The sequence below is a fragment of the Microtus ochrogaster genome, unplaced genomic scaffold (assembly GCF_000317375.1).
Source record: "Microtus ochrogaster isolate Prairie Vole_2 unplaced genomic scaffold, MicOch1.0 UNK34, whole genome shotgun sequence".
In the NCBI taxonomy this organism is placed as follows: Eukaryota; Metazoa; Chordata; class Mammalia; order Rodentia; family Cricetidae; genus Microtus; species Microtus ochrogaster.
The window spans coordinates 427,351-445,985 of NW_004949132.1; the positions used below are offsets into that span (position 1 = coordinate 427,351).

Below are 18,635 nucleotides of genomic sequence, written 5' to 3' on the forward strand. Positions count from 1 at the left end.
CAGGCCAGAAGAGGGCACCAGACCTCATTACAGATGGTTGTGAGCCACCATGTGGTTGCTGGGAATTGAACTCAGGACCTTTGGAAGAACAGGCAGTGCTCTTAACCACTGAGCCATCTCTTTCATTGATTTTTTGAGACAGGGTTTCTCTCTTTCTTCTTTCTCTCTTTCTCTCTTTCTCTCTTTCCCTCCCTCCCTCCCTCCCTCCCTCCCTTCCTCCCTTCCTTCCTTCCCTCCTTCCCCTCTCTCTCTCTCTCTTTTTCTTTCTTTCTTTTTTTCAAGATAGGGTTTCTCTCTTTGGAGCCTGTTCTGGAACTAGCTCTTGTAGACCTGGAACTCTCAGTAGACCAGGCTGGCCTTGAACTCACTGAGATCCACAGGCCTCTGACTCCCAAGTGCTGGGATTAAAAGTGTGCACCGTCACCATCAGGCCTCCTCTTTCTTGATATAAAGTCTTTCTATGTAGTTCTGGCTAGCCTGGGACTCCCTTTGTAGAACCAGCTTGTCCCAAACTTGTACAGATCCTCTTACTTCTGCCTCCCGAATACAAATGTGCACTACTGTGTTCTGCCTTTATTGTCTCAATCCTTATTTATTTTTTTCAGAATTTTAATCGAGTTGACACAGTATTGCAATGAACTCTGTACTGTCAACACCATTGCCTACTTAGTACTTATTTTTTTATTTCTTTGATAGTCATCTATGCCACCAACCTAACAATTTTTTTTTATTATTCTGTTGCTTTTCATTGAGTGAACTGCTGAGCTACCACATTATACTACAGAATATTTTTTTGGTTGACTCATTAATCTTTGTCTTAATGCTAAGAATTGTGGTTGAAAAAGGGGAAGTTCTTCAGCTTCTCTCTAGCCTTGCTTCACAGTGGGAAATTAACAGATTTACTCGTGCCTTTGACCCACACTTTTTTTTTTAACTTAAAGTGGATTCAATGCATGCAGCACTGAATGTGTTTGGCAAGTGTGTGCAATTGACGCTTCATTTTTAGAGGCAGTATTGTAGCATTGCACAAACAAGCCAATTTCCTTCTTAATACTCACCGCCTGTGGAGAACGCTGTAGGTGACGGACAGGTAATAAGGAGTTCAATGTGCTTATTCTTGTGCTGCCTTGAAAACTGTGAATCAATGAAACTCTTTTAATTGATAGATTTTCCAAGAGGTAAAGAGCAGTGATATTGCTAAAACCTTCCGCAAAGCCATCAACAGGAAAGAAGGAATCTGTGCTCTGGGAGGAACTTCAGAGTTGTCCAGTGAAGGAACACAGCATTCTTACTCAGGTAATAATGGAATGGGTGTGCTTTAGTCAGTACAGCACTTAGCAGGTACATACTATGTTGCCTTAAAAAGCTTGTTTCTCTAATTAAATATTCTAAGTAGTCTTGATGGCATAATTAATTGGTCTTGGGTCAGATATTTGCCAGAAAGTCATGATAGAAAATTGTAGCTTTTAAGACACATAGTGAAATCTATGTAATGATAGTCCTTATTATCATGGAGTTATGCAGTAATACTAATATTTTTATTTTTTTATTTCAAAATATTTTAATAAAGTCCTGAATATTTTGTAACTTCCCTAAGGGTTGTTGAGCCTGTTCTTTTGTTCTCACTAATTTTGTAATTGATTCCTAATAGCCACTGTGTTGCTTCCAAGTGTCCTTAGAGTATGGCCACATATTTGTGGTATTTGATAGCAGAACTATACAGCAGTCGTAGGTTTGGGGGCCAAATGATTAACAGAGAGTTAATTAACAGTATGAACTGATTTATTGTTACTTAATGTAATTTTAGAGGAAGAAAAATATGCTTTTGTGAACTGGATAAACAAAGCTTTGGAAAACGATCCTGATTGCAGACATGTTATACCCATGAACCCAAATACTGATGACCTGTTCAAAGCAGTTGGTGATGGAATTGTGCTCTGGTAAGATGCGAGTTAGTTTTGTCTCCAGATTTCCAAAGATAACCTCCACAGAATGAATGTATTTGGTTATGTATGCTTGCCTGTTTGATGTCCGGGAAGGAGAGGACAATTACCCAGGTTTTGTCTTTTTCATTCAATATCTAAAGCTGTCTGTAAAAGTAAAAATCAGCTGTAATGTAGAGACGTCTTTATAAGATAGAACTCTCAGCCTCCTATTTCTCCTCATCACTGAGCAAACAGGACATTGCCACTTTGTCAAACTTAAGTATGTCAGTATCTATTTATTCTGAAATACCTTGGCTTCCAAAGGGAAAAAAGAGGCTAGCTTTCAGTTCTCATTCTTCAGTGCCCTAATTCTGAAAGAAAAAAAAAAAAGCTTTTGTCCCTGTGGCTGCCCCAGAGCCAGCAGTATCTTGGCAAAAATAATATAAGATTATCAACATTGTCCATTACTGCTCCTGGTCTCAGAGACAGTTTTCCACAGTGATCTAAAATATGCTCCATAATAAATTTTGGGTTTCTTTTTCTTTTCTTTTCTTTTTGGTTGTTCAAGACAGGGTTTCTTTGTATAGCCTTGGCCATCCTAGAACTAGCTCTATACATCAGGCTGACCTCACAGAGATCTGCCTGCCTCTGCCCCCTACCTCTGCTGGAATTAAAGGCATGCACCACCATGGCCTGGCCAAATATTGGGTTTCTGTGCAAGCCCCTCCCCCTCAGTAGCCCTGTGGCTGGAGTGTAGATAGTCAAACCCTTTACATTTCAGTTTCCACTGTGAGCTTCATAGTATCATATACAATTTGAGCATCCCTAATGCAAAAACCCAAATCTGAAACTTTTGTGTTATTTTTTATGTTTTATTAGCATATGCTAATTATACATGATATTGGGTTTCATTATGAACTTTTCATATACATATAGTATATATGCAATCAATTTTGATCATATTCCTAAATATTGTCCTTTCCTATCCTATCCCCCTCCCACTCCTACTGATTCCCTTCTGCTTCCCATCTCACCTGCCCTTCTACTTTCTTATCTTATTGGTTTTTTTTTTTTTTTTAGTGACCCAGTGAGTTTCATCAGGCTTATTTACAGGAGCAAGGGTTAAAGGTTAGTTACAGGAATATCGGAAACTTTTCAAGTTCTGATAATGATGCCACAGTGGAACACTCCACAGCTGGCCTTAGGTGACAAATGATAGTCAAAGCATAGGTGCTCCCAAAATACTGCATAAAATTGCCTTCAGTGGCACAGTGTATGCCTAATATGTTGATGGCCTTGGTTTCCAAACTTGGCACTACATTGGGCGTGGTGGCATATGCCTATAATCCCAGCACTCAGGAGGTGGGGATAGAGAGATGTCTGTGAGTTTGAGGCCAGCCTGGTGGACTACATAGTGAGTTCCAGGACAGCCAGGGAAATATAGGAAGGTCCTGTCTCAAAAAATAAAAATAAAAAGAGAAAGAAAGAAGAGAAACAACAAAACAACATTAGCACAACAAAAAGCAAAATTTATATTCAAGTTGTATATCTGTATGTGTGTATATGCATATGTGTATATGAAATATGAATAAAATGTTTATTCTAACTAGGATACCCCAGTATGTCATTATGTATGTAATATGCATTTTGGACACATGTAGTTTCTTGTGGTGAACATGATGGAAGTCATCTATTACATTTTGTATTATTTTTATCATGTGTGTGCCTACATGGGTTTATGTGTACGAAAAGTGTAAAGATACCTGTGGAGGTCAAAAGAGGGCATAGGGCATAGGATCCCCTGAATCTGCACTTACAGGCAGCTGTGAGCATTTACAGGCAGTTGTGAGCTGTGTGGGTGCTAGGAAGCAAACCTCTGCAAGAGCTGTAAGTAATCTTAACTATCTCTTCAGTTCCAAATCTACTGTATTTTTAAGACTGAATGAGGGGTATTTTGTAATAAACTTTAACAATGGTGAAGATTTACAAACTGTTGTTGTTTGAGACAGGATCTCCTGTGTCTCAAGCTAGCCTCCAACTTGCTAGGTAGTCTACACATGACCTTGAACTCCTGATTCTTCTGCTTCCATACTCCAGTGCTGGGAATCAAAGCTTCTCCATATCCCAATTATGTGGTTCTGGAGGATCAAACCCGTGGCCTCATGTATGCTAGTTACGCACTCTAAAAAGCGAACTACTTCTCTTAACTTTAGAGACTCTAAAAGTAGATCAACTTTTGTTTGTTCATTTCAGCAAAATGATCAACCTTTCAGTTCCTGATACAATTGATGAGAGAGCAATCAACAAGAAGAAACTTACGCCCTTCATCATTCAGGTCTGCCACATTCCCTGTGTCCTCCTCCGTGATACCATGGTTTGAAATAGAGGCCATATCTTCTGTGTTCTATCTGCTCTACTTTAATACGCAAGAGCAGCTCTGAGTGGGGGAATGATCCTGGATATTTTATACAACAAGCTGGGACTCAGAAAGGCATGGAGAACTTGCTGAAATTCACGGAGGCACAGATCCTCATGTGTTCCTTTTATTATTACCTATTGTGTTAAGATATTGCCGAAATAAAATGCCATAAGCTATTACTTAGCTCGTATGCTGAAGGGGTGGAGCCTTTTTCGTTTTCCAACCAGTGAGTAGTAGATTAGTATAGCAGCGTTCCTTGGGGCAGGACTGTCCCTTGAGATGTGCAGGTTGAGTGCCATGTGCTGCTGGACTCACATTTAGGCAATTTTAGAAACGTGACACTAGTCACATGGATAGATTTACTTTGGTTACTTGACTTTTTACTTTAAAATCAGCAGAATTCAAGGCGACCAAAAAAATATATAAGTCCACTTTCTGTAGAATTCTACAAAAATAATAGGAACAAGGCGGAGATTTGCTGCTTTGCTTTTTAATGCAGAATTCTGTTTGCTGTGAATGTTGGGGTGGATGGAACTAATACCTTGTATTGATTTCTTAGTGTTATTTTCAGTGAAGGCAAAAGTAGACTGGGTGGGGGAAGAAAGGTCAAGAAATGTATAATTTGGCTGTCTTACAGGAAAACTTGAACTTGGCACTGAACTCCGCTTCTGCCATTGGGTGTCACGTTGTGAACATTGGTGCCGAAGATTTGCGGGCGGGGAAACCTCATCTGGTTTTGGGACTGCTCTGGCAGATTATTAAGATTGGCTTGTTCGCTGACATTGAATTAAGCAGGAATGAAGGTAATGGAACCCAGTTGTTATTATTTTGAAAGATATTTATGAGTGATTTTTTTCCTCTTTCTCTTGCATTTAGCTGAGGTGAGAACATGTTAACTAGAGCAAGCACAGAGCTGTTCAGGAAAACAACCCGTACACCTCTGTTCTTTAGCTATTGCGAACATATGCATGACAGTTCACATTTGATTTTACTATAAAGATGCAGCAACGCAGAGATTGACTCTGATGTCTACCTCAGCCTCTCTCCACCTAGGGCTTTTTTCTGTGTGTGTGTGGGGGGTCATGGGGGTGAGAACATGTGAGTATATGGGTTTATGGGGAGGAGGACATATGTGAGTGGAGGCCAGAAAGCAACATAGGGTGCCTTCCTAAAGCACTCTCCACTGTGGTTTTGGAGACAGAGCTTTCATTGAACCTCCAGCTTACCAATTTGGTAGCAAGCCCCAGGGATCCTTCTGTCTCCACCTCCCCAACAGTGGGATTACAGGTGCACACCACTGCCACCAGCTTTCTCCAGTGTTGCGGAATCCAAGCTTGGGTCCTCATACTTGCACAGCAAGCAATCTACCAGCAAGTTCCTCTCTCCAGTCCCAGCACAAGGTCTATCACTGAATCTGGAGCTCTCCAGTTTGGCTAGACTGCTAGGCAGCAAGCCCCAGAGGAGCCCCTGCTTCCATTTCTGCAGTTCTAAGAGTACAGACTTAGGCCGCCATACTTGACTTTTTCACATAGGTGCTAGCAATTGAACTCCGGGCCCCTGTGTGTTTTCACAGAAGCTCTTTTGCTGGTTGAGCCCATCTCCTCAGCACAGATTCTGGGTGTCTCAAAGCTAGAAATCAGTTGTAGTAGAACTTATAACTATGTTACCACCGAACAAAGCGTCAAAAGACTGTGTGAAACTAAGTATGCTGCTCTCTGCCTATAATCCCAGCGTTTGGGGCAGGGAGATCATGAGATTGAGGCTGACATGGGTTTGTCTCAAAGTAAAACTCAGAGAGAGAGGAAGCGGGGGTGAGGGGAGCATGGCCACTAGCACTTCACATAATGACTGAAGGGTTTATGTCTACAAGCTCTGGCGGCTTTGCTTCGAGATGGTGAGACTTTGGAGGAGCTTATGAAATTGTCTCCAGAAGAGCTTCTGCTGAGATGGGCCAACTTTCATCTGGAAAACTCAGGCTGGCAAAAGATCAACAACTTCAGTGCTGACATTAAGGTAACTAAGCAAAGCACCAGCATTCAGGGAGTTGTAATGACTCAGGAGGTTTTATTCCATTTTAACAAAGCAAAAATTATACGGTGTCACCAAACCTTGCTGCCTCTTGTGTTTTGAGAAAGACTCTTGCTATGTAGCACAGGCTGTACTGGGCATCACTGTTGTAGACAAGGCTGGCCTCAAATTTACTGCAATTCTGTTTCTACTTCTTGAGTGCTGCCATACAGACACATGCCACCATAGCTATATGATTCTATTTTTCTTGGTTTTGTTGTTTGTTTTGTGTTTGTTGTTTGAAGCAAGGTCTTTTGTAGCCCAGGCTGGCCTCAGATCAGCTATGTAGTTGAGGATGATATGAGTTGCCATACTCAGTTTTGTGAGGGATTCAGAATTAAATTTAGGGTTTTACACATGCCAGGCAAGCCCTCTAGTAACTGAGTCCAGTTTGGTTTCTTTCAGATATGATTTCACTTTGTATTCCTGGTGGGGCTGCAGCTCACTGTGTCAGCCAGGCTGGCTTCAAATTTTGCAATTTTCCTGCATCTTCCTAAAGAATATATACAGGCATATACCAATGTGCATATTCAGTGGAAATCTCTTTTTTTAATGTTTTTGAAAAGCAAAAAAAAAATTACTGCATTTGTTGGTCATGTGAGGCCTTAACCTCAGTACCTGGCTCAGTGGGAGAGGGGGAGAAATGAATTTGTTTTGCTACATGTATTCTGATCCTAAAAGGTTAAATGTTATTTTACCAACCATATTTGTATCTCTTTTAAGACCTTCAGTTCTACTTTTAATTAAATATATAATTAACACGGCAGATGTTGTCTCTAGAGGTTGATATTTATTGTGCTTTGTAGTGATATAATGTGTTTATTTTCTCTTTCCCTATGCTTCCGGGATTTCTGCTCTTCTATTTTATGCTTGTATTATCTGTCAAGCTTCTTGACTTCAGTAATTCAGTGAAGGTACAGAAACACGCACTAGCTTTATTGTGTTGATGACATCAATACATTGGAAAGCTTTAACAAAATCAAATTCAAGACAGATGGACTTTTCTTGGTAAAGATTTCTCAAATAAGAAGACAGAGAAGAATGCTCTCTATTTTCACACACACACACACACACACACACACACACACACACACACACACGTGATCCAAATGTCCTTGTCACCACAGGACAGTAAGATGAAGTTCCTCTCTGCAAACGTGATCACACTGATATCTTCAACTCTTTTGTAGGACTCCAAAGCCTATTTCCATCTGCTCAACCAAATTGCACCAAAAGGACAGAAGGAAGGTGAACCACGGATAGATATCAACATGTCAGGTTTCAATGTAAGTATGGGTATTCTTTTAAATTCTACAGTCCTATACTAATGTTGTCTGTTTCTTGTTTTCTTTGGTTTTGTTGAGACAAGGTCTTGCTATGTAGCCCTACCTGGCCTAGAACTTGCTATGTAGAGCAGACTGGCAGACTCATAGAGGTCCACCTGCCTCTGACTTCTGGGATTAAATGCAAGTGCCACACCCAAATAATTTTGTTCAAAATTTCTATGTACCTTCATATAGTGGTGTTGACGCTTTTAAGAATTTTTTTAAAGGATGTGGTACATGTGACTCACAAGAGACAAAGCATCCTGATTTATTTAGATCATTTTTGAGTTCCATAATTATGGTGGTACTGGATTTTGTGAATGATGTAACACTTTTAAAGCGAGTATGGAGAAATACATACTCTGGTTTATTCACCATGCATAAGGTTAAAGGCCAGTCTGTTCATTATGGGGAACTATTTGGGGTATCCTGCCCTCTCTGGAAATACAATTACAGGCATGCTCAGAGGTGTGTCTCCTAGGTCACTCTAAGTCACGCTGACAGTCAAGGTGAGCCGTCACACCAGCAAATCCTCCCTATTTGATTTTTCCTACTACGTTCTTTTGTGTCTTGCCCAAATAGCCATCTGGGATTCGCCACTGGCTCTAGAATTTGGGCTAAATTGATCTTCTTAGATCTAAATTCTTACAAAATATTGCCCATTTCTTTCAATCTGCCCCTACAAACCTCTCTTCCTACCTCCATGCTGCTGTCTTCTACTGCTCCAAACACCTGCTCCCTTTTTTAGTTTTTATTTACTTTATTGTTGTCGTTCTTGTTCTTCTTCTTCTTGTTTTTTTTTTTTTTCAAAATAGAGTGTCTTTGTGTATCCTTGGCTGTGCTGGAACTTGCTCTATAGACAAAACTGAAGTTAAAGTCACAGAGACACTCCTGCCTCTGCCTTTGAAATGTTGGAATTAAAGGCATGCACCACCACTGCCCAGCCCAAACATCCCTTTCAACTCCAAGGGTGTGCTTGCTTGTTTTTTCAGATATGTTTCTTTGAGTAAAAATTAAGGGCCTGGAGAGATGGCTCAGCTGTTAAGAGTGTTTGCTACTCTTGGTGAGACCATAGTGATCTTCCCAACACTCACTTCAAGTAGCTCACAACAACCTGCATCCAGGAATTCTGCATGTGCAGACATATGGGGGTGGAAGAGATTTTTTTTTAAAAAGGTTTTTCTGAAACTACACATATTTAAAATTGAATCTTCAAAGAATTATGGCTGAAAAAATGAGTAACAGCTCCCCCGTCCCCTGCATTTTGGCATGAGAAATAATCCCGGTGAAGTGCTTTATTCATTCTTTAGACATGTGTTCTTGCGCCATCTTGGGGAAATTAAAGGTACTACAAAACCTGTGCCTCCTGGTTTTACATTTACAAATGATTATATAAAAAGTACCATGTGTTAACTGAAAGAAAATACAATCCATTCCCCAGCCTATGATTATAGGGGCAATTTATATATATTTTCGGATGGCCTTTCAAAGATGTCTTCTTTTGCTTAAACAGGAAACAGACGACTTGAAGAGAGCAGAAAGTATGCTTCAACAAGCAGATAAATTGGGTTGCAGACAGTTCGTTACCCCTGCTGATGTTGTCAGCGGAAACCCCAAACTGAATTTAGCTTTTGTAGCTAACCTCTTTAATAAATACCCAGCACTTACTAAGCCTGAAAACCAGGACATTGACTGGACTCTACTAGAAGGTAATGTAAAAGTTTTCTGTAACTCTAATGTGCAGTCTGTGGCATAAAAACCCAGAGGCCTAAGCTAAATGCTGCGATGCCAACCCCGTGAGTTGCTTTGTCCATTTGGCTTTTGCGAGAATCTGCTAAAAGCAAATGCAGTGCTGAGTGAGAACTGGGAACTGCTAGATAGAGATGATGACAGAAATAAAATTTGCAAATAAAATCGTTAGTGTGGCTCAGTGCCAGCACTCTTGTCTAGCACAGCCAAGACAAATAAAGAAAATAAAAATCCAGGGTACTATCATGAGACTAGTTAGTAAACAAATGTTTCGTTTCAGTTTTTACTGATATATCTTTTTGGGGGGGGTAAGGCAGGTTTGAGTTTTATTAACCCCCACATTTATTTATTAGGAGAAAAGAGTCTTTTGTTTGTTTGAGTTTTTTAACCTAGTCATCTATTTTGAGTCAAGCATTCCATGTGTCTTAGGCTGACCTCGAACTCACTATGTCATAAAGAATGGCCCTCAGTTTCTGATTCTCCTGCCTCCAAGTGCTGGGATTACAGGTATTATCTGCAGTTTTAAGAGTGTAACAGTCATGCATCTTAGGCAAGCACTCTACAAACTTAGTTACATTCCCCAGAGCCCCGGAAGTGGTTGTGGGACAGTATCTTATCCTGTAGTGGAAACTGGTCTGAAACAAACTACATAGTCTAAGATTGGCCTCGAACTCCTAGCGATCCTCTTTCTTCAGCCTCATAAAGACTGAGATTATAGACATGTGTCCTGAGTCTAACTAGATCATCTTTTTAAACCCACCAGAAAGATAACGACTACATGCTGAATTTAACCTATGTTTTAGTAAGTGTATTTCAGTTATCCATAGTCACAGTAACATACTATCATGTGGTAATTATTAGATCAGAATAAAGCACATAAAATAAATGAACATATGCACTGGTCCTCTCTGTTTATATAGAAGACATTTAATGACTGAATACATTTTTGTGGATGTTTTAATAGGAGAAACTCGTGAAGAAAGAACTTTTCGTAACTGGATGAACTCTCTTGGTGTTAATCCTCATGTAAACCATCTCTATGCGTAAGCTAGCCTACTGCTATTATGAAGTTATGAACATCATGAATGGATTTAGCATAAATAATGACAATTCTGAAATTTTTCTGCATGTTCATTTGTAGCAACTATTCATATTGCATATTAATATTTCATATTAGAGATTTCAATTGTTATGTTCCTAATGCATGAAAGTCCAAATTTTTTCTTTGCATGATCATTGACTGTAAGAAATAGAATATATAAATTTCTTGATGGTACCTTAGGGAACAGGTACTTTGGGTTTCTTAAACAGTCTGGGAATAGTTATAGCCAACTACCCATGATTCCTTAAGGCCTTTAGCTTCCTGGCTAGACTGTTTTTGCTGATATTCAATGGTGTGTATCCTAACTGGATTCTCTTTCTTCACTATTTTCCTACCTTCTGCCATTCACTACCTACTAACCCTAGTATTAGTTTTGTCCATTGCATTTACTGATTGAGAAAAGTATGAGTCATGGGTATTGTGACTTTATAGATTTTGTTTGATCTGTGTTACTCCTTACAATTATTGATGAAGTTATGTTTTGAATTGTTAGTGACCTGCAAGATGCCCTGGTCATCTTACAGCTTTATGAACGAATTAAAGTTCCTGTGGACTGGAGTAAAGTTAACAAGCCTCCATACCCAAAGCTGGGAGCCAACATGAAAAAGGTAGCACAACTTGAATTTTCTTCATTTCTTTCTTTTGCTTCAAAACCTCTTGACCACAAGCTGATTTTTGAGGATAGGAACTGCATCTTGACTTTGAACAGATTTCTGCCATTACACAACACACATGCACACGCACGCACACATCCATACACTGTGCGCGTACTCACAGAGGGGTGGGAGACAGAGCATATGTAGGTTGAACAAATGACAATTTTTAACCATTCCTTTCTTTTTAAACATTTGCAGTTAGAAAACTGCAACTATGCAGTTGAATTAGGGAAGCATCCAGCTAAATTCTCCCTGGTTGGCATTGGAGGACAAGACTTGAATGATGGGAACCCAACTTTAACCTTGGCTTTAGTCTGGCAGCTGATGAGAAGGTATTGTGTACAGTGTTAGCCATGAAGCTTCATAGTAATACGGGTCTATGAATTCACCCTTAGTATGTTTTCAAATATTTAAATTAATCATTTAGTTCATGAAATACATTTCTGAGCTCATTGTACTTAGGCTCTGAAATGAGTTTTCTGTGAGTATATGTTGGATCTTTACTGGGAAATGCCTCCTTGTGAGTTAGATAGAACTGTAGTTGTTGCCAATCTTTCAGAGAAGTCTACTGTGTAGAGTTCAGTCTGATGCAGGGTCACTCAAGAAAATTGTCAGATGGGCCGGGCAGTGGTGGCGCACAACCTTTAACTCCAGCTCTCAGGAGACAGAGGCAGACAGATCTCTGTAAGTTCAAGGCTAGCCTGGTCTACACAGTAAGTTCTAGGACAGGCTCCTATGCTACCCAAAGAGACCCTGTCTCAAAAATCTAAAACAAACAAACAAAAATGTCAGTTGGGGTACGACTCTAGCTCAGTGGTCCAGGATATACTCAGCCTGCATGGAGGCTGTTTTCAGACCACCAAAACAAATAAGTTGTCAGAAGCCCAGAATGGTGACTCATACTTGAAATCTCAGCATCTAGGAGTCTGAGGAGGGGGATGGCAAGTTGGAGGCCAACTTGGGCTACATAGAGAATTGTAGGACATCCTGAACGATAGAGTGAAAAATTGCCCCAAAGGAACAAACCCCTCCCCAAAAATATAAGAAGAAATAGGGACATTTATATGTATCCAGTTGAAAATGAAGATCTGGGCCAGCAGGATGGCTCACTAGTTAAAGGCCTTTGATGACCTGAGTTCTGTCCCTGGAACTCACATGGTGAAGGGACAGAACCATCTCCTGCAAATGGTTCTCTGACTTCCATAGGTATACTATGGCATACATGTATCCACATACATATAATAACTATAATTTTTAAGAAATTGAAGAGTCCTTTATTTTGGTATATTTTTAATAACCCTTTGAGAATTTCATATATGTATGCAATGAGCCCTAATAATATCCAACCCCACTTCTAGCCCTTCAGACTCCTGCTGGATTTCCCCCACTTCCCCTTCCTACTTTAATGCTTTTTTAAAATAGCCCACTGAGTTCGATTAATACAGCTCATATATACACAGTGTGGGACAATCCATTTGGACCATGGGATACTATTAGGAGCTACACCCCATGATAAAATATTGGCTGTCACCCAGTGGCATAAACTGCCAGTGATCCTGTATGGGGCTTCTGCAGGCAACCACAGCCACTGTCGAGTTCTAAGTGCAGCAGGTCCAGATGATGCTGTTTCACAGCACTCTTTTCTGAGTTGTGGCCCTTACAGTCTTCCCATCCACTTGGAAAATGAACATCTCTTAAAAATAACAGCCAAAGCATTCATTCTGCCTAGGTACCAGCCAAAGCACAGGGTATGAGGCGTATGTGTGTAAGTGAGTATAGCATGGCTCCTATTAGCTCAGATGAAGGTCAGAGATTAACTGTTGAGAATCACCTTTTGCCACCCACTGTAGGATCTGGGAATGAAATTCAGGATGTCAGACACAGGCATCAAGTTGCTTTACCCAATAAGCCATCTTGCCAGCCCCCATGAACTCTTCATGATAAATGTGTACGTGAGACATTTCTCTGTTGCTTGCGTTTTTCTTCTTCAAATAGATTGACTTTCTTTGCTGATTCCCTTAGATACACCCTTAATGTTCTGGAAGATCTTGGAGAAGGTCAGAAAGCAAATGATGACATCATTGTAAACTGGGTGAACCGAACACTGAGTGAAGCTGGAAAGTCAACTTCCATTCAGAGTTTTAAGGTCAGTATACTGATTCTTGTACATTATATTTGCTAGATAATAGCAATTATTTTAAGGATATCTTTGGGTTTGTTTGTAAGAATTATTGTTGAGCTATGCCAAGATTTTTCTTCCCTTGCCCAGGCTTACATCAAGAGCACATAATTTGTAAGTAGTGAAATTCTTAGACTTTTTGTTCCCGTTTTTTAATAGGACAAGACGATCAGCTCCAGTTTGGCAGTTGTGGATTTAATTGATGCCATCCAGCCAGGCTGCATTAATTATGACCTTGTTAAGAGTGGGAATCTTACTGAAGATGACAAGCACAATAATGCCAAGTAAGGGCAATTGCTCCATGTCATACAAAGAACACTGGTATTATAGCCAGGGAATCCACTCTAATTTGCATTCTCTCCCGGGATAGTGATGGCATCTGGAAAAGATCTCTTTATTTGAATGGCTTTATTGAGATCCCGTTCACAGACATACAATTCATTCATTTAAGTACAGTATCTAATGGTTTTGACCTTGTTCACACTGTTTCATCAATCACCACAATCAATTTTAGAACACTTAACAAATAGTAACAGAACCTTCCTGAGCATCGCTCCTCATTGTCACTGCACTCTACTCCCGAGCACGCAGCAAACAACTTAGATTCTAGCTGTGCTTGCCTATTTTTGACCATTTCATCTCTTCACTATTTACCATCAATTATATATCCCCGTCACCATCATCTCCCCATTTTACCCCTCCACATAAATACCCAAGCCTCTGTCCTTTAGTGAGACTAGCTTTGTGGAGCCCACACAAGACAATGAAACCTATATAGCCTCTATATGAATGCAGTTCTATCATTTGCAACAGCATGGGTGACTATGGAGATGAATGTCAAACACAAAAATACAAATATGGTGTGATCTTATTTCTGTGAGGAGAAATATTATTTTCCACCTATATTGTTATTTTATGTGTGGGAGTGTTTTGCCTACAGGTATGCCTGTGTACCACTTGTGTGCCTGTTGCCTGAATAGGTCACAAGACTGTGCCTTATCCTCTGAAACTGGATTTCCAGATTGTTTTGAGTCATCATATAGGTACTTGGAATTTAACCAGGGTTGTCTGGAAGAGCAGCCAGTGAGCCATCTCTCTAGCCCACAAGGGAAACATTTTTAAGCTTCAAGTTCATCACAAAAAAAGATGAAGAAAACTTTTATTTTACAGAGTTCAAAGGTTTAAAATTAATTTAAGAAAAATTATAAGTGTCACCAACACGGATCAGCAGGTAAATGCTCTTACTACAATATCTGATCCCCAGTACCCACCTGGTACAAACCACGAACTGACTCCTACAAGTTGTTCCCTAACTTCCATGCATACACCATAAGTACGCATCCCATATACACAGGCACACACAAATAAATAAATACAATCTTTAAGATTTAAATGTATGAAAACAAAATTATTAAACCAGACATTGTGATACAAGCCTAGAAGTCCAACTACTCGGGAGGGTAAGGCAAGAAAAGGGCAGATTCTCAGCCAACCTAGGCAAAATAGCAAGACTCAGTCTCAAAATAAGAAAACACACAAGAAAGGATGGGCTGTAGCTGAGTGGTTCAGGGCTTGGGATGAATGAATGAGGCACTGGGCTCCATCCTTAGACCCTACCCACCCCATTTTAAGAACCATGTATGTTGGATGTAATGACATATAGCACTAATCTATGCACTCTGCGGTCTGAGGCAGGAAGATGATGATTTCAACAACAACCTGGACACTGTCAAGAAACAAATAATCAACAAATAGACAAAGGGAAATTAGCAATGTGTCTGACCTTCAAGATTTTAAACACCTGCTTTAGGGGATTATTGGGACAATTTAATGCAAATATGTATGAACTTCAAACAAGGCAAAGACAGCACTTAAAAGGATACCATACTTTAGAGTGTTTGTCTATATCTTTTAATTTATTTAAACATATTATCCAATTATGCCTCTGTTACTTCCTATGAGTCAAGCACTCTTGCAATATATGTTGAGTTTACCTTCTTCAGTCCCCAAATCAGCAGGGCTCACTTGCTATCCCTTACTAGAAGCCTGAGTCTTGGAAGTTTCTTACATTATAGCAATATGTAGGTCTTTCCACCATTTCTTCCCTTCTTCACTAAAGACAAAGACTGTGCCCTAGTTTACTAGGAAACCCATGATAACTCTACCAATACATGCTGATAACCAGTTCTCAGCAGTGCTTTGTAGGAGAGCAAAAATGCTACCCTCAAAATCGTGGAAATCATGCACATCATTTCTTTATTCTTTGAGAAGTATTTATACTGAAAACGTTGTATTTTAATATCCATAAAGATTCCTGTAGCAGCATATTGAAAATGCTTTTTGAATCATTTGAGGTTTGATTCTGCCTGTTCTCTTAGCTGCACATGTTAGTCATTTTATCTTATACTTTGCCTGTCCTTGGCCCAACAATTCTCTATGTAGCATGCAGATCCTCACATCTAGCTCTTGCTTCGGTATCTGGAAGTACCTGGTGCATTGACCTTAGCACTTAAGTTTTACTTCAGGCACTTAATGTTTGGGAAGTAGCATAAAAAAGTCCCTGAGTTCCATTCCCAGCATCACACTCACCAAAGAAAAGTATCTGTTATCTCATTACACGGAATAGAGAATTTTGTAATTGATTGTGCATTCATCCTGGGTAATTGCGCACACACACACATACACACTTCATTTTATATGACATCAGTGCTTAAAGCTTTTGTTTTTACTCCACATCCACATTTGGAAGAAATGAGTAAATAAAGTCCAAAATAGTAGACAGTAAAAACTTAGTATAACTTAAAGCTGGAGAGATGGAGGCTTAGCAGTTAAGAGCGCTTGCTTTTCTTAACAGAGAAGCTGGCTTCAGTTCCCAGCAACCACACGGTGGCTCACAAACCTCTATAACTCTGCTTTCAGGAGATCTAATGCCCTCTTCTGACCTCTTAAATCACCAGGAACACATGTGGTACCCATTCTTGCATGAAGAGAACACACACATACACATAAAATTAAATAAATAAATCTCATGTTTTGAGTTAGTATAAGCTCAAAAATCAGTTCCAAACAAAAATAAAACAGAAAACAAATGTGTGATTATTAATAGGTACTTTCTTTTTTTCTGAAACACTGTCTCACTGTGTAGTTCTGACTACTTTCAAACTTACAGCGACCCTTGAACCTCAGCCTTTGCTTCCAGAGTGCTAGGGTAATAAGCATGTGCCACCATGCCCAGTTCCCTGATTTGTACTTTCAATATAGAAATTTTGTATCCCAGCTGGAGAGATGGCTCAGCGGTTAAGAGCACTGACTGCTCTTCCAGAGGACCCGGGTTCAATTCCCAGCACCCACATGGCAGCTCACAACTGTCTGAAAATGCAGTTCCATGAGATCTGACACCTTCACACCAATGCACATAAAATAAAGTTAAATAAATAAAAATAAATAAAAAAAAGAAATTTTGTATCCCAGTCACCAGATTGTATAAGAGGAAATAGATGGTGTTTTTTGGGCTGGAGACCTGGGTCAGTGATTAAGAACACTGACTGTTTTTCTAGAGGACCTAGCCTTAGGTTCCAGTACCTACAGGGCAGCTCACAACTTCTGTAACTCCAGTTTCAGGGGATCTAATACCCTCACACAGACATACATGCAGACAAAACACCATAAAAACAAAAATTTAAAAAAATCATTTAAAAAGATTCAAAGGTTAAAAAAAATTCAAAGGTATCCTTGGCAAAGAAGACTCTTATCTTGATTTTTGTCTCTTCCAAAACTAGGTATGCAGTGTCAATGGCTAGAAGAATCGGAGCCAGAGTATATGCTCTCCCTGAAGACCTTGTGGAAGTAAAACCCAAGATGGTCATGACCGTGTTTGCATGTTTGATGGGCAGGGGGATGAAGAGAGTGTAAAATAACCAATCTGAATAGAACCAACCTTACTCACAGGTGCATGATTAGCCAGTCAGCTATTGCCAGGTGAAGTGCTCATGACTTAAGGAATTTGTGGTCATTTAAAGGACTTCCAGTTTTGATTAACAAGACTAGCTCATCATGACAGCCTTCTGGAAAGACTTTTAGTAACAAGCAATTCTTCTTTCCCTTCGAGCTGGATCTGTCCAGCACACCTGAACATGCTCACAACAGACCGTCTGCTCTCTCCTCCTAGAATGCTGCCCTTGATATTTCCTGTCGCTGTGTATTATCTCTCCGTGTATCTTTTCACTCTTAGGATGTCCATCTCTTGAGGCTTGCTTACATGGGTAGATAGGACTAGTATTAGCTTGCCATTTTGCTTTCCAAGACCTACCATTTCTTACTGAAGAACTGTGGTCAGATACTATGTGGAGAGGAAGTGTCCTTTGCTTACTTTGTAGTGCTGAAAATCTGAAGTAACTGGCTGTGCGGAATGTACTAGAAGCTTTTCTCATTCGTTTATTCTTAAAATCAGTATCTTTTTACAGTATTCTTTCTACATGATTATTTTTTGTACATTTAAGAATATTTTGATTACAGTCAACAAATCTGATTTGCTACGTTTTTACGGGGCTTCAAGTAAATATGAAAATAAGCATAGACTATAGATGGAGGAAAATGGACTATAAGGTTATATTTTCCCCTCACACCCAGGCTCAAATCAAATGGAATATTTTGTCTTCAATGAGTCCGTTCGATACTTGCTTCTTTGGTCTGAAAACTTAATCACAGAACTCTCTTTCAATCTAAAATTCTGTTGAACATGACACTTAGGAGGAGGAAGTGAGCTCAGAATTTAGATGATGATTCAATAAGCAAAGAATGCCAAATGAACAATAGATTTATAAATTCAACACTTATAACAAAGATGTGGTTATGAGAAAGAGAAAGTATGTATGTCGGACTTGATGTTCTCTTGCTTTGTCAAGCTTTTTGCTATAGTTCTCAAGATTATTATGTTATTCTAACTCTGAAACGTGATGTAATTTGGTAGCAACTTAGTAGTTCAAATAAAGGCATTTGCATAATAATTAGTCTCTGGGTTTTTTTATTTGTTTGGTTTTAAATGTTTGTTTTTATTCCTATGGTATGTTTGGGGGTAGATGCCTGTGGCCTGCAGAGGACACTGTTTCCCCTGGATCTATGGTTACAGGCTGTTGTGATCTGCTAGAAGAGGGTGCTGGCTATGAAACTTGGGTCCTCTGAAGGATCAGTAAGTGCTCTTAATGACTGAGCCA

The 18,635-nt window shown here is 39.7% G+C and overlaps 1 protein-coding gene across 5 annotated transcripts in view; it reads left to right on the forward strand.

Moving 5' to 3' along the window:
* Pls3 (plastin 3) overlaps nt 1-18,428 on the forward strand; it is a 113,204-nt gene extending 94,776 nt beyond the window's left edge. For 4 of the 5 annotated variants that reach the window (XM_026789958.1, XM_005368504.3, XM_013354236.2 and 1 more), the window contains 14 exons: nt 1,167-1,296; nt 1,808-1,940; nt 4,179-4,260; nt 4,982-5,147; nt 6,215-6,357; nt 7,299-7,325; nt 7,602-7,697; nt 9,250-9,445; nt 10,450-10,528; nt 11,081-11,195; nt 11,442-11,575; nt 13,266-13,389; nt 13,582-13,706; nt 17,202-18,428. In XM_026789958.1, the coding sequence (XP_026645759.1) occupies nt 1,167-1,296; nt 1,808-1,940; nt 4,179-4,260; nt 4,982-5,147; nt 6,215-6,357; nt 7,299-7,325; nt 7,602-7,697; nt 9,250-9,445; nt 10,450-10,528; nt 11,081-11,195; nt 11,442-11,575; nt 13,266-13,389; nt 13,582-13,706; nt 17,202-17,334 (1,683 nt within the window). In that variant the 3' untranslated portion in view covers nt 17,335-18,428. The remainder of the gene's footprint in view (nt 1-1,166; nt 1,297-1,807; nt 1,941-4,178; nt 4,261-4,981; nt 5,148-6,214; nt 6,358-7,298; nt 7,326-7,601; nt 7,698-9,249; nt 9,446-10,449; nt 10,529-11,080; nt 11,196-11,441; nt 11,576-13,265; nt 13,390-13,581; nt 13,707-17,201) is intronic. The other variant, XM_013354235.2, reaches the window with a different exon arrangement.
* Nucleotides 18,429-18,635: the final 207 nt, after the last annotated feature.